This window comes from Coffea eugenioides, chromosome 10, assembly GCF_003713205.1.
Source record: "Coffea eugenioides isolate CCC68of chromosome 10, Ceug_1.0, whole genome shotgun sequence".
Taxonomy (NCBI): domain Eukaryota; kingdom Viridiplantae; phylum Streptophyta; class Magnoliopsida; order Gentianales; family Rubiaceae; genus Coffea; species Coffea eugenioides.
In genome coordinates, this window is record NC_040044.1 from 238,091 (window position 1) to 248,964 (window position 10,874).

The 10,874-nt window shown below is 40.2% G+C and overlaps 2 protein-coding genes across 2 annotated transcripts; both read right to left on the reverse strand.

Annotated features, from left to right (window-relative positions):
* Nucleotides 1-1,092: 1,092 nt before the first annotated feature.
* Nucleotides 1,093-2,097, reverse strand: LOC113750201. The gene is made up of 3 exons (XM_027294175.1): nt 1,710-2,097; nt 1,490-1,564; nt 1,093-1,369 (listed from the first exon to the last, which is right to left on the reverse strand). Exons 1-3 carry the CDS (start codon nt 1,878-1,880, stop codon nt 1,316-1,318), a joined length of 300 nt encoding a protein of 99 aa, XP_027149976.1. The 5' UTR covers nt 1,881-2,097; the 3' UTR covers nt 1,093-1,315.
* Nucleotides 2,098-4,017: 1,920 nt separating this feature from the next.
* LOC113749445 (3-hydroxy-3-methylglutaryl-coenzyme A reductase 1) lies at nt 4,018-8,123 on the reverse strand. The gene is made up of 4 exons (XM_027293193.1): nt 6,834-8,123; nt 5,887-6,068; nt 5,026-5,372; nt 4,018-4,661 (listed from the first exon to the last, which is right to left on the reverse strand). The coding sequence occupies exons 1-4, from the start codon at nt 7,877-7,879 to the stop codon at nt 4,419-4,421; spliced, it is 1,818 nt and encodes a 605-aa protein (XP_027148994.1). The 5' UTR covers nt 7,880-8,123; the 3' UTR covers nt 4,018-4,418.
* Between the last annotated feature and the right edge of the window lie 2,751 nt (nt 8,124-10,874).

Below are 10,874 nucleotides of genomic sequence, written 5' to 3' on the forward strand. Positions count from 1 at the left end.
TGCGTAACTTGAAGACCATTAATTTTGAAATTTGAACTCGTGTTTATATAATGAGATCCAATTACTGGCATCCAATACCTTGATTTACCCAACCACATCAGACTCGCAACACCAATGCATAATGACCACATGTGTCATACTCATTAAAGATACCAAATGGAGGCTTGACTAATTATCTCGTTAAGACATTTAACAGTTCTTTGAATGAGCATAAGGCCACGCTGCACAAGGTATAACAAGATGGACCAGGGAAGCGTGTGGCGCAAATTTACTTTTTTGCAATTACTACTGAGAACTAAGTTGCAGAACCGGGGGGTGCCAAGTCAAAATCCACCATATTTGATATTACATCTATGATGACTTACATATCTAATCTCCACCTCCTAGTAAAGCAGGAAAAAGGCAGCATGACATCGCCAACATATTAAAATTTTCTCCCAATCCACTAAATCGAAGTAGTTAACAATGGGAATGCTGTGACCATCATCTTCAAAAACATCATGTCTTGAACATAATCAATTTCCCTATCCCGAGTTATCGTATCTACAGAAATTACTCGAATTGGCTGCATCCCAAGTACTCTGTCCATCGCTTTCACCAATATAGATTCGCTCAGCCACCATTTTGACGCAACAAAGCCTGAAGCATAACATTGATAATTTCGCTTCATTTATTCACCGTCCTATTCCCCCTACTATGTTCAATCAGATGCTTGGAGAACATTCGACCGTCCCCAACCGTTTTGGCTCATGAACCATATAAAACAGTAAGATTACCATTGACTGTTTACAATTCATTTATCTTCTCCTCATGGTAAGTTAGTATACACCTGAAAAACATAGGAAAAGTGTCTGGCGCGGGTGCGAGTGCATGTGTGCATGCATCTTGTACGTGTACGAGGGAGAGCAACAGAGGAAGAGAGGGAGATAAAAGACATTTCCTGCATATTCTATTTATTGCATTTCCTGATTTCAGAGTGGAGAACACCAATGTTGAACAGATGATCCCCACAAAAACATTCAGTTAGATAGTTGATAGAGGATAGATGCTGGTTGAGAAACAGTGAGAAGATGACTAGCAAAACAGAGTATCAAGCATGACAGTGTCAGAATTGGTGATATTATTGCATATTCAGTGAAATAAACAAGGTATCGGGCAGCAAATAAGTTTGGGAGGCATGGACATACTAGTAGTACATATGAAAGTTTGTAAAAAGTAGCAGCAGCAAATATATAACCGAAAATGAGGCACCGGTCGAAACCTAAGAAAAATAACTAACTTACGGTGAGGGGGAGAGGGGGCGGGCTGTTGCAAATTATTCTGGAGATTTATTGCTTCTATTCTTGTTACCGTATACCAATCCAGTATCCTGCGAAAATAGATAGGACGCGACTATTCCATCAATGAGGTGGATCAAATACTACATTTCGAAAGGACCCGCAAATGAAAAAAAAAAAAAAAACAAAGTTGAGGCAGGAGGGGGAGGTACCTGAGGATCAGGGATGGGTTTTCGTTTCTCGACGTAACGGTAAGGATCCGAAGCTGCAGCCAGCGCTGCCCTTTCCTTTTAGTGTGTATATATACAAAATATAAATTAAAAAAAATCAAAATCCACAAAGAATGACAGAAAACTCCACAATTTAATTTTGAAAAATTGCAAGAAAAATAAAGAAATTTAGGGAAAGGGAAAAGTGAAAAGAGAGGGGAACCTCTTGGTCTTTCTTGAGTTGTTGGGAGGGCTTAATCCAGAGGAAGTAAGCTAGGGTTCCAGCCACCGCCCAGGAGGCCAAGTTGACGCGTCCGCTTAGACCTCCCATGGAGTTTCCCACCAATGACCTCACCCTTCTTCCCCACCCTCCTCCTCCTCTGCTGCTTCCCATTTTCGATCGAACTTCAGAGTTTCATAGGATTCCACCAGTAGTAGTAGTAGGAAGGTCGAGTTTCGATATTTGTAGGTCTTACCGCTCTGTAGGAGTAGTTAGTAGTATCCGTAGTTAGTACGACGTAGTAAGTAGTGGTAGTTATTTACTCCTACATTAATATTTAGAGGAGTAAAATATTTTCAGTAGTTATTAGTACTCTCTCTCTCTCTGTCTCTCTCTCCTATTATTATTATTTACTCTTAATAATAATAGGAGAGAGAGAGAGAGAGAGAGCATGATTTTGAGCTTCTTTTTCTGCCAAAAAAAGACCTCTCTGTAAATTACTACTACTATATATATATACATGTATCTGTCTGCAAATTGGGCCTCTCCGATGGCCGGCCGGGGGATCATAAATTACATGCGTGACCCACGGCAGAGCAGTCAGCAGGTGGTGACTTTTGTTTTGTCATCCATTATACAGACCAATTACTAACGCCGATGAGATATGTAAATGGTCGGTCCCTCTTCAAAATCGTGAAGCGCACGTAGTCCTGCTCCCACCCACCCTAATAAAAAAAACCATCCAACAAAACACCACCTCATCTTCCTCTGCCTATAATTGCAATTCAAACTTTCAATATATTACTCTCTTCAAATTAAATCATCTTCTTGTTATGATCACCACCGTATCTATTCCTATTCCAACTAACTAAAATGCTGCCTCCACCAACATTACCCCAAACTAACTGTTAAGGAGCAACAATTACACCAACCCCCCAAAATGTTTGCTGATCTTCTTACTTCACACGTGCGACCCAAACCCGACTCGGCCCCGAGAGCAATAGCTGTGCTGCATTCATTCTCTTACTAGTAAGTACTGGTATTGCCCATGTTAGCGTAGTAGCGTTCCTAGGAAGGAAGACGTCTTTGCCCTCTTTAGCTGTGCAAAAATCTTGTGATCAAAGTAAAAAGTCTCTTTTTAAGACTACACACCCAAAAAAAAAAAAAAAAACTTTCAAACCATTTCCAAGACAATAATTAAGGGTTAATCACATTTTATCCCCTTAAAGAATATCTCATTTCTCAGTTTACCCCCTAACCTTTAATTTTGCTCACTTAACCCCCTTTAGGACAAAATTGCCCTTGCATTATTTTGACTTTTCATTTAACTTGTTTTCCTTTCTTTTATTTCTTTTTCTCTTTCTTTTTTATTTTATTCTCCCTCTTTCCCACAAAAATCTTCATCTTAATGATTGAAATTAAAAAAGAGGAATTGCAGAGATCTATCTTCTCCTTAAATGATAAAAAAAATATTCAAATTACATTCCTAAAATACAATTTTTTTAGCCTTTCAATTCTTTTAATTTTGGGTATTCCTCTTTCCTTTTTAGTTTCTCATTTTATTCTCAAGAAAATATCATACGATGAAATTATTTTCCTTTCTTTTATTTCTTTTTCTCTTTCTTCTCTCTTTCATCCTTCCCAATAGAAATTCTATTTCAACGAAAATTTTTGTTTTGAGTTTGTAATTGCATATTTCTGGGTGAAGGTTTAAAAGGCATCAAAAACTAATTTTGATTTTTTGTATGATGCCACGTGTCACAAATTTCAATTGATGATTATTAATCAAGTCACAATTTCATCTTAAGGTATTTTCTTGGGAATAAAATGAGAAACTAAAAAGGAAAGAGGAAAACCCAAAATTAAAAGAATTGAAATGCTAAAAAAATTGTATTTTAGGAAAGTGATTTGAATATTTTTTAATCATTTGAGGAGAAGATAGATCTCTGCAATTCCTCTTTTCTAATTTCAATCATTAAGGTGAAGATTTTTGTGGGAAAGATGAAGAATTAAATAAAGAAGAAAGAGAAAAAGAAATAAAAGAAAGGAAAACAAGGCAAATGAAAAGTCAAAATAATGCAAGGGCAATTTTGTCCTAAAGGGGGTTAAGTGAGCAAAATTAAAGGTTATGGGATAAACTGAGAAATGGGGTATTCTTTAAGGGAATAAAATGTGATTAACCCAATAATTAATTACAGAGACAGAGACAGAGACAGAGACGAGAGAGCACTAGCGGCATGCAACTACTAGCTATTACTTGGATGGATGGAGGTGTTTCAACCGTCCCCGGTGAATTGATGAATGTGATCTCTTTTTTTTTTTTTTTTTTTTTTTTTTTATATATTTTGTTCGGGAGGAAGAGGGTGGGGAGGGGAAGGGGGAATGTTTCTCTTCTTTCTGGCCCTCTCCTGACAGAGACAAAAGGGTGAGAGGGTCTACGTGCAGGCATATGGGCATCGCATCTTCCACACGCACATGCTTCCCTATACTTTACAGCTGCGACGAGCTCTTCTCCCCCACACCAACCATCCCGCTCCCCCCGCCCCAACCATAAAAAAAAAAAAAAAAAAAAAAAAAGGAAAAAAATAACACACACACACACACACACACGGGCCACTACTAAGCACCATCTCATTGTCTCCCCCCCTCATCTGGGCTCCATTTTTCCCTCCTGTCTTCTACTTCTCACAAACTTGCTCCGTTTTTTCATGTCTACGAGGCAATTTTGGTGACATCCCTGCTTGATCTGTTGTATTTCATGTGACTTTTGACCAGCTGCCCAGCTGCAATGGCTGACATCAGTGATAGCTCCCCGGCAAGTACTGCACCGGCAACAATCGTGGCTAGCAACCTGGCATTTGATCCTGGCGACTCTTTACTTGCCCCCTTCACCCCAAGCAAGTTGAGGCATGCCGACTGAGAAGCAAGTTGAGTTCCACCACCTACAGTACCAACCTGGGAAGAAAACAAAAAATGACGAAGCTTTCACAACATGACCAGAGATCCAGAAAGAAAATGGATTAAAATTATTGCTCAATTTAGTAAGTTATTTGGTTCATTCACCAGCGAGAACAAACAACAAAGCAGCTACACATTCTTTGCCAATAACATACGCCTGTTTTTTTTTTTCTTTCTTTCTTTTAGTCTACGCAGCTACACTGCATTGAGCTGCCCGACCAACAAAAATAAGGATTTGATACTATATGCCAGAATATTGAGAGGTATCAGCTACCTACATTAGCCAATAACTGAGTGGGCATCATTATTATTACTATCAAAACTTAGGAAGAAAGCGACCAAATACTGTTGTTCATGATACCTCAATGGAAGGCATTGTGACGGAGATGTGAAGATCCTTCCCATTGTTGACAGCCTCCATCATAGTGATGCAGTGAGAACTTTCAATGTTTTGTGCTGGATCCTGGCCAGTAGCTATAAAAACTGCAGAGACGATATTGGCAGCATGCGCATTGAAGCCACCAAGAGCACCAGCTACAGCAGAACCAGTAAGGTTCTTGAGCATGTTAAGCTCTACAAGTGCTGGTACGGTGGTTTTCAGTACCTTGTTGACTACCTCTTCACTAATGGTTGCCTCACAAACAACCGACTTTCCGCGTCCTTCAATCCAATTTACAGCAGCAGGTTTTTTATCAGAACAAAAATTCCCTGCATATGTGAGACAAGCTGCTGTAAGGAGAGCTTTCAACCTCATCAAGTCAGGAAACAAAGAGATCATAGTCGCCTAAAAACATGAATGTAACTTTTGCCCTCATCTGCATGCACCAGCCTTTGCCCCACTCCCCGCCCAGAACTGGTGTACATGGTCAGCTATTTTCTCTTATCAGCAAGCACAGAATAGAACAACAAGTCAAATTTCGACAATGCTGATTTCATAGAAAAGAAAGTAAGACAAACCAAAGTTCAACGAGTCAGAACAATCGAAAGTACCAGAGCCAACACGTCAGGCACAAAGCGACATATGGGTAAATGAAGGATCTTACAGAAACAAGATGGACTATGCAAATAAATATAAATAATTTGAGACTAGATAGAGTAAAAGAAAAAGCACGGATTTGCAACTCCAGCAGATTATAAGTCAACAAGAGCTTTACAAGTGATAATGCAATCAAAGCACTACTTCCTAATCTGAAAAAAGTGACTATACGTACTGAGCACTTGCCTGAGATACCAATAACATCCATATCGCTAAAATCACTACGAAGGAAGTCCAGAACATTCTGAACACATTTAGACACCATGTTCATTCCCATAGCATCTCCAGTGCTGCAGCTAAATCTGATATATAGATTTTTTCCTGCAATAGAGCATTGAATACCCTGAAGCCTAGCAAATCTGCTTGACCTGTGACCCCGCCAAATAAAAATTGAACAATTAACACAAAAGGCAAGCAAACTAAGAGAAGCTTAATATGTACAGAATAAAAATTTGATCAAAAGGATCAAAGCATCTGGTCCTCCAGATGACGAGAAAGAGAGAAGAAGTAATAGCCATCAGGAGCGCAACTAAATACTTGACCCAAATTAATTAATTCCAGATACACCAAGCTTAAAGCTTGCAAATCACAAACAGCCTACTTTATCTTCTGGTACATGTCATGTTCATATAAAAGTGAAATACTTCAAAAGGCTGCAAGCAACCGAAAGATGGATGTGCCGTCAAATATTATGCTTTTGATGGTGTGCTGAACAGCAATGTCCTTGGAATCATGACGCACAAAGCAGAACTCAGCCTCGCTAAACCATCCCAAAAAAAGGGAATGGAATGAAAAGTAACAAAGGCCAAAAAAAAATCCCTGAAAAGTCCTCCAACAGTACTTACTGTGATCTCACACGCCTAATTCCCATCAAGGTCAGCATGGTTAATTTGGAACAGGAAAAGACAAGAAAATGAAGGCCAGGATGCCGACATAGCAGATCTACCTCTGCTACAGTTCTTAGGCTTCAATCCAACCTAAACTTTGACAGAATACGAATTTGAAATGAAATCTAGAGCCCCCAAGAAAAACAATACAGCGGAGAGGGTAACAGGAAAAGAAAACGAAGCTGAATTTTAAAAAGAGGGGTAAATATTACTTGATTAAAAGTAAAAAGGGAAAGAGAAGCTTACTTGTTAAAAACGAGCGCCAATGTATCGAAATTAAGAGGGTCCTCCAAGAAGAACTTCAAGTCAGTGGCCCTTTTGGCAGTGGGGAACCTGACAACAGGGGCTCTGGTCATCCCATCTCTCAACAGGATACCGGTGGCTCCTCCGGATGCATAGATGGCCTTGCAACCTCTGTTGGTACTGGCTACCAAACAGCCCTCCGTAGTGGCCATTGGCACCGAGTACTCGCAGCCGTTGAGCAACAGGGGCCCAGCAATGCCCACCGGAATCTGCACGTATCCAACAGGCATCTCGCAACACTGCCCCAGAATAGAGTCATAATCAAACCCGTCCAACGGCATACCGGAAAGCGACCTCCCAGTAATCCTCTGCACCGCCTCTCGGCGAATGGAGGCCGCTCGGAGACAATCTCCTAAAGTTGACTCCAAGGAGTAGGAAGGGAAATCGCCGGAAACCACAGAGTTGACGAGCTCCTCGTCTGCTTCTTCTTCTTTGGGGCAAGGGGGGTGGCTGATGCCGAGGGGGGTGGTGGTGGTGGGTGGAGGACCCTCCATTAACTTAGGCGCGGGGGAAGGGGAAATGGGGGTGGCGGAGACGACGGAGGGAAGGCGGCGGGGGCGACGATCTTCGTCGAGGATGAATCTTTCGTCCTCAACGTCGACGTCCCAGTGGTCGTTAGATGGGCGGGCAATGAAGGATTGAACAAAATCAATACCGAAAAAACCTAACAAATAAATGAAGGAGGCGATGAGAGAGAGAATGGCGGCGAGGTCGGAGAGGGTAAGGACGTGGAGAGGGGTGGAGTTGCGGATCTTGTCACGCCAGCGGTGGAGGAGGTAGTAGGCGACGGAGAAGAAGAGGGTAAAGAAAATGCCGTTGGTTAGGTAGAGAGGGAGGGGGAGGGCATCGGAGGCCTTGGGGGTTGGTGAAGGGGACCGATCCAGGACTCTGGCGGATGCGGAGGAGGAACCCTTGTTCTGCTGGTGGTGGTGGTCAAGTGAGTTGGTTGGAGGACCAGAAGGCTTTGGCGGTCTGCGGCGGACATCCATTGGTGGATGGGAATATTCCGGCGGAGAGAGAGAGATGGAATACTGAGTCTATTGAACCGAAAAGACGAACAAAAGAGAAGAGGGACGGTAAAGTTGTGGCTTTGTGGGAGGGAGGCTGAAAGGAAAGATTTAAATTTTTTGGGAAGAAAGGTAATAAAGTGAAATTAAACGGTTTTTTTTTTTTTTGCTGGGGATTTTTTGAGACTGGGCAAATGAGTTTTGGCCTTCGGGCGGAGGGGCGAAGTTTTCGGGAACATTGGAGGGTACTTATAGAGAGTACGGGGAGCCTTTTGGAAGGAAGGACTAAGGAGGGAGGGAGAAAAATAAATAAATGCGTTAATTTATGGAATTTCGCCAATTTGGTCCCTAAACATTTTCACTTAAACCAATTTGGTCCTTCATGAAATATTTTAACCAATTTAGTCCTTGAACTAGTTTTTTACTTCCAATGTAGGACTTTTTACTACATTTTACTCAATTCGTGTGGACCAACAGGGGTATAATTGTCACACTGGCTTAATCTGCTGCAATTATTCGCCGAGGAAGAGTCCCTAAACACTTTCCCTTTCACAAATAATATACAAGCTCTGTATGCCATTGACATCTGAAGCAAGTAAATCTGCAATACTTGATAAGGTATCAAGAGGTTGGACTGTATAAGTTACCACAATCTGAGAGTCACTTTCTACGCATCCACACAAGAGATGCATGGTGGCATTCAGTCCTGCAGTGTAATCTTCTTCTCCGCCAACTTTCCAAGCCTGCCCACTATAAATCTGATTAGAGACATTTGCAAAGGTATCGTTTCTTTGCAAAGTGTAGTCAGTATCATAGAAGTACCCGACAGTGCCATTAACATTTTTGCAAGAACAAGGTACAGTTACAAGGTAGTCATTTCTGTTGTTGTCAGTGATCGGCCGGATTTGTGATGTATTCACCGAGCAATAAGAAGCAATCTGCTCTTTTTTAAAGCCATTGTGCTGGTAAATTTGCACGTCTTGATGCTGTTAGAGCAGGCAAAAGGATATATACGACTAATCTGAGTGGGGTATGCAGAAGTCCCCATAAACAGCACGCAGAGAGGGAGGAGAAAAACAAGGTAACCACATTTCCTGGTGCCAGAAGCCATAAGCAGCCTTGGCTGAGGTTTGTCTTGTGAAAGGAAGGAATTATTATGACAGAATCGCTATGTAGAAATTTCGATGTTAACTACTTCCATTTGTCATTATCTGCTTGAAGCTATTACACGGATTGAATATGTTTTGGTTCATCTTTGAAATGAAAATCAACACATCAAGATATGATGGATTTGCTGCCAGATATGTATTCAAGCTCTGTATGCCATTGACATCTGAAGCAAGTAAATCTGCAATACTTGCTTCAAAAGATGGATTCCCAAAAGGTTGTTTAACTCAATAAAAAAATTTGTAATAATAAGGATTGATTGAATTGAGACGGCATATGATAGTTTTAAGTATTGAAATCAAAAGGGTCTATAGTTGTCAAATCAAGCCACTTAATGAAGTTTCTTATATGAGAATAAAAAGATAGTATATTATTTGTGAAAGGGAAAGTGTTCAGGGACTCTTCCTCCTCGGCGAATAATTGCAGCAGATTAAGCCAGTGTGACAATTATACCCCTGTTGGTCCACGCAAATTGAGTAAAATTTAGTAAAAAGTCCTACATTGGAAGTAAAAAACTAGTTCAAGGACTAAATTAGTTAAAATATTTCATGAAGGACGAAATTGGTTTAAGTGAAAATGTTTAGGGACCAAATTGGCGAAATTCCCTTAATTTATTAATTGCAGCGACAGCGAGTGAGTTCGCTTTTTCGCATTTCTGCTGCCAACTCCTCATTTCGATTATAAATTTCTTCCAAAAACATGATCTACTGTACGTAGCACAGGTGTTTAGATTAGTTAAGAGTCAGTGCAAAAAGGTCACTAGGCATTGCCTCTCTTATTTTTTTTAAAAAAAATTTAATATAAAACAAGCGCGAAATTGTCATTATGTCTTGTTTGGATTGCTTCCTTTTTACAAAAATTTTTGAATAATATTCCATCAACACATTTCTTAGTCACTTTTATTTTATCCCATATGCATTATATTCTGAAAAAATGGTGGTGGTATAGAATTTTTTTTGGTGCAAACTTCCCAAAAAAAAAAAAAAAGGAAGAAGAATGTATTCCAAAGGGACTTCCTAAAGTGATTGAAATTTCCAGTTTTGGTTGCAGCACTTTCTGTTAAATAAAGATGGTCACTCAACTTGTCAACCTATAAAAGGTACACTTTCCATTAGGTACCAATTCTCCCTAGCCATTTACAATAATATCTAAACCTCATTTCACTACTAGTGGTTGTTGGATGAAGTGATAAGAAACTTGATACCTGTTGTTGTTTAAGTATTGTGTTGTGTATAGAGAAATCAAGCTATACCCATGAAGTATTGGTCTAGCGGCAAAAACAACAAATATTAAAAGTTCCTGCTGGATTCAAATTCCTGTATCCTCTTCTTCCTGCTTCTTAGTCAGGCCCAGTGCTGGCACTAGGGGTTTACACCCGAAAATAAACAAAATGAGTGGAGGAAAAAAAAAAAAAAAAACAGTTTGGCATAATCGGTTGGATCGAGTTCTAGTACCTGCAACGATTTCAACAATAAAAATCATTTGGCTATTGAGCAATTGTATGTACTTACTGCTTTTAAGTGCCAAGTGATTTGGTTGAAAGCTGTGTGCAGAACTTCTTGCAGGCTGCAGCTCCTTTCCCTGAAGCTGCTGTTGCCACAATCAAATCCTAATTGACCCGAGAAGTATGAAATCAAAGACGAGAATTGTTGGTCGGTCGGACCATAAAGACAAGCATCAAAATAATCATTGATAAAACTTTTGAGAGTGCCGAGGAATCAGATTTGTGCAATTAGGAATAATTTCAAAACCTCGCTTACATCATCGGAGTGAAATTATTGTTCTGTCCTAACACTTCAGGGTTATTACA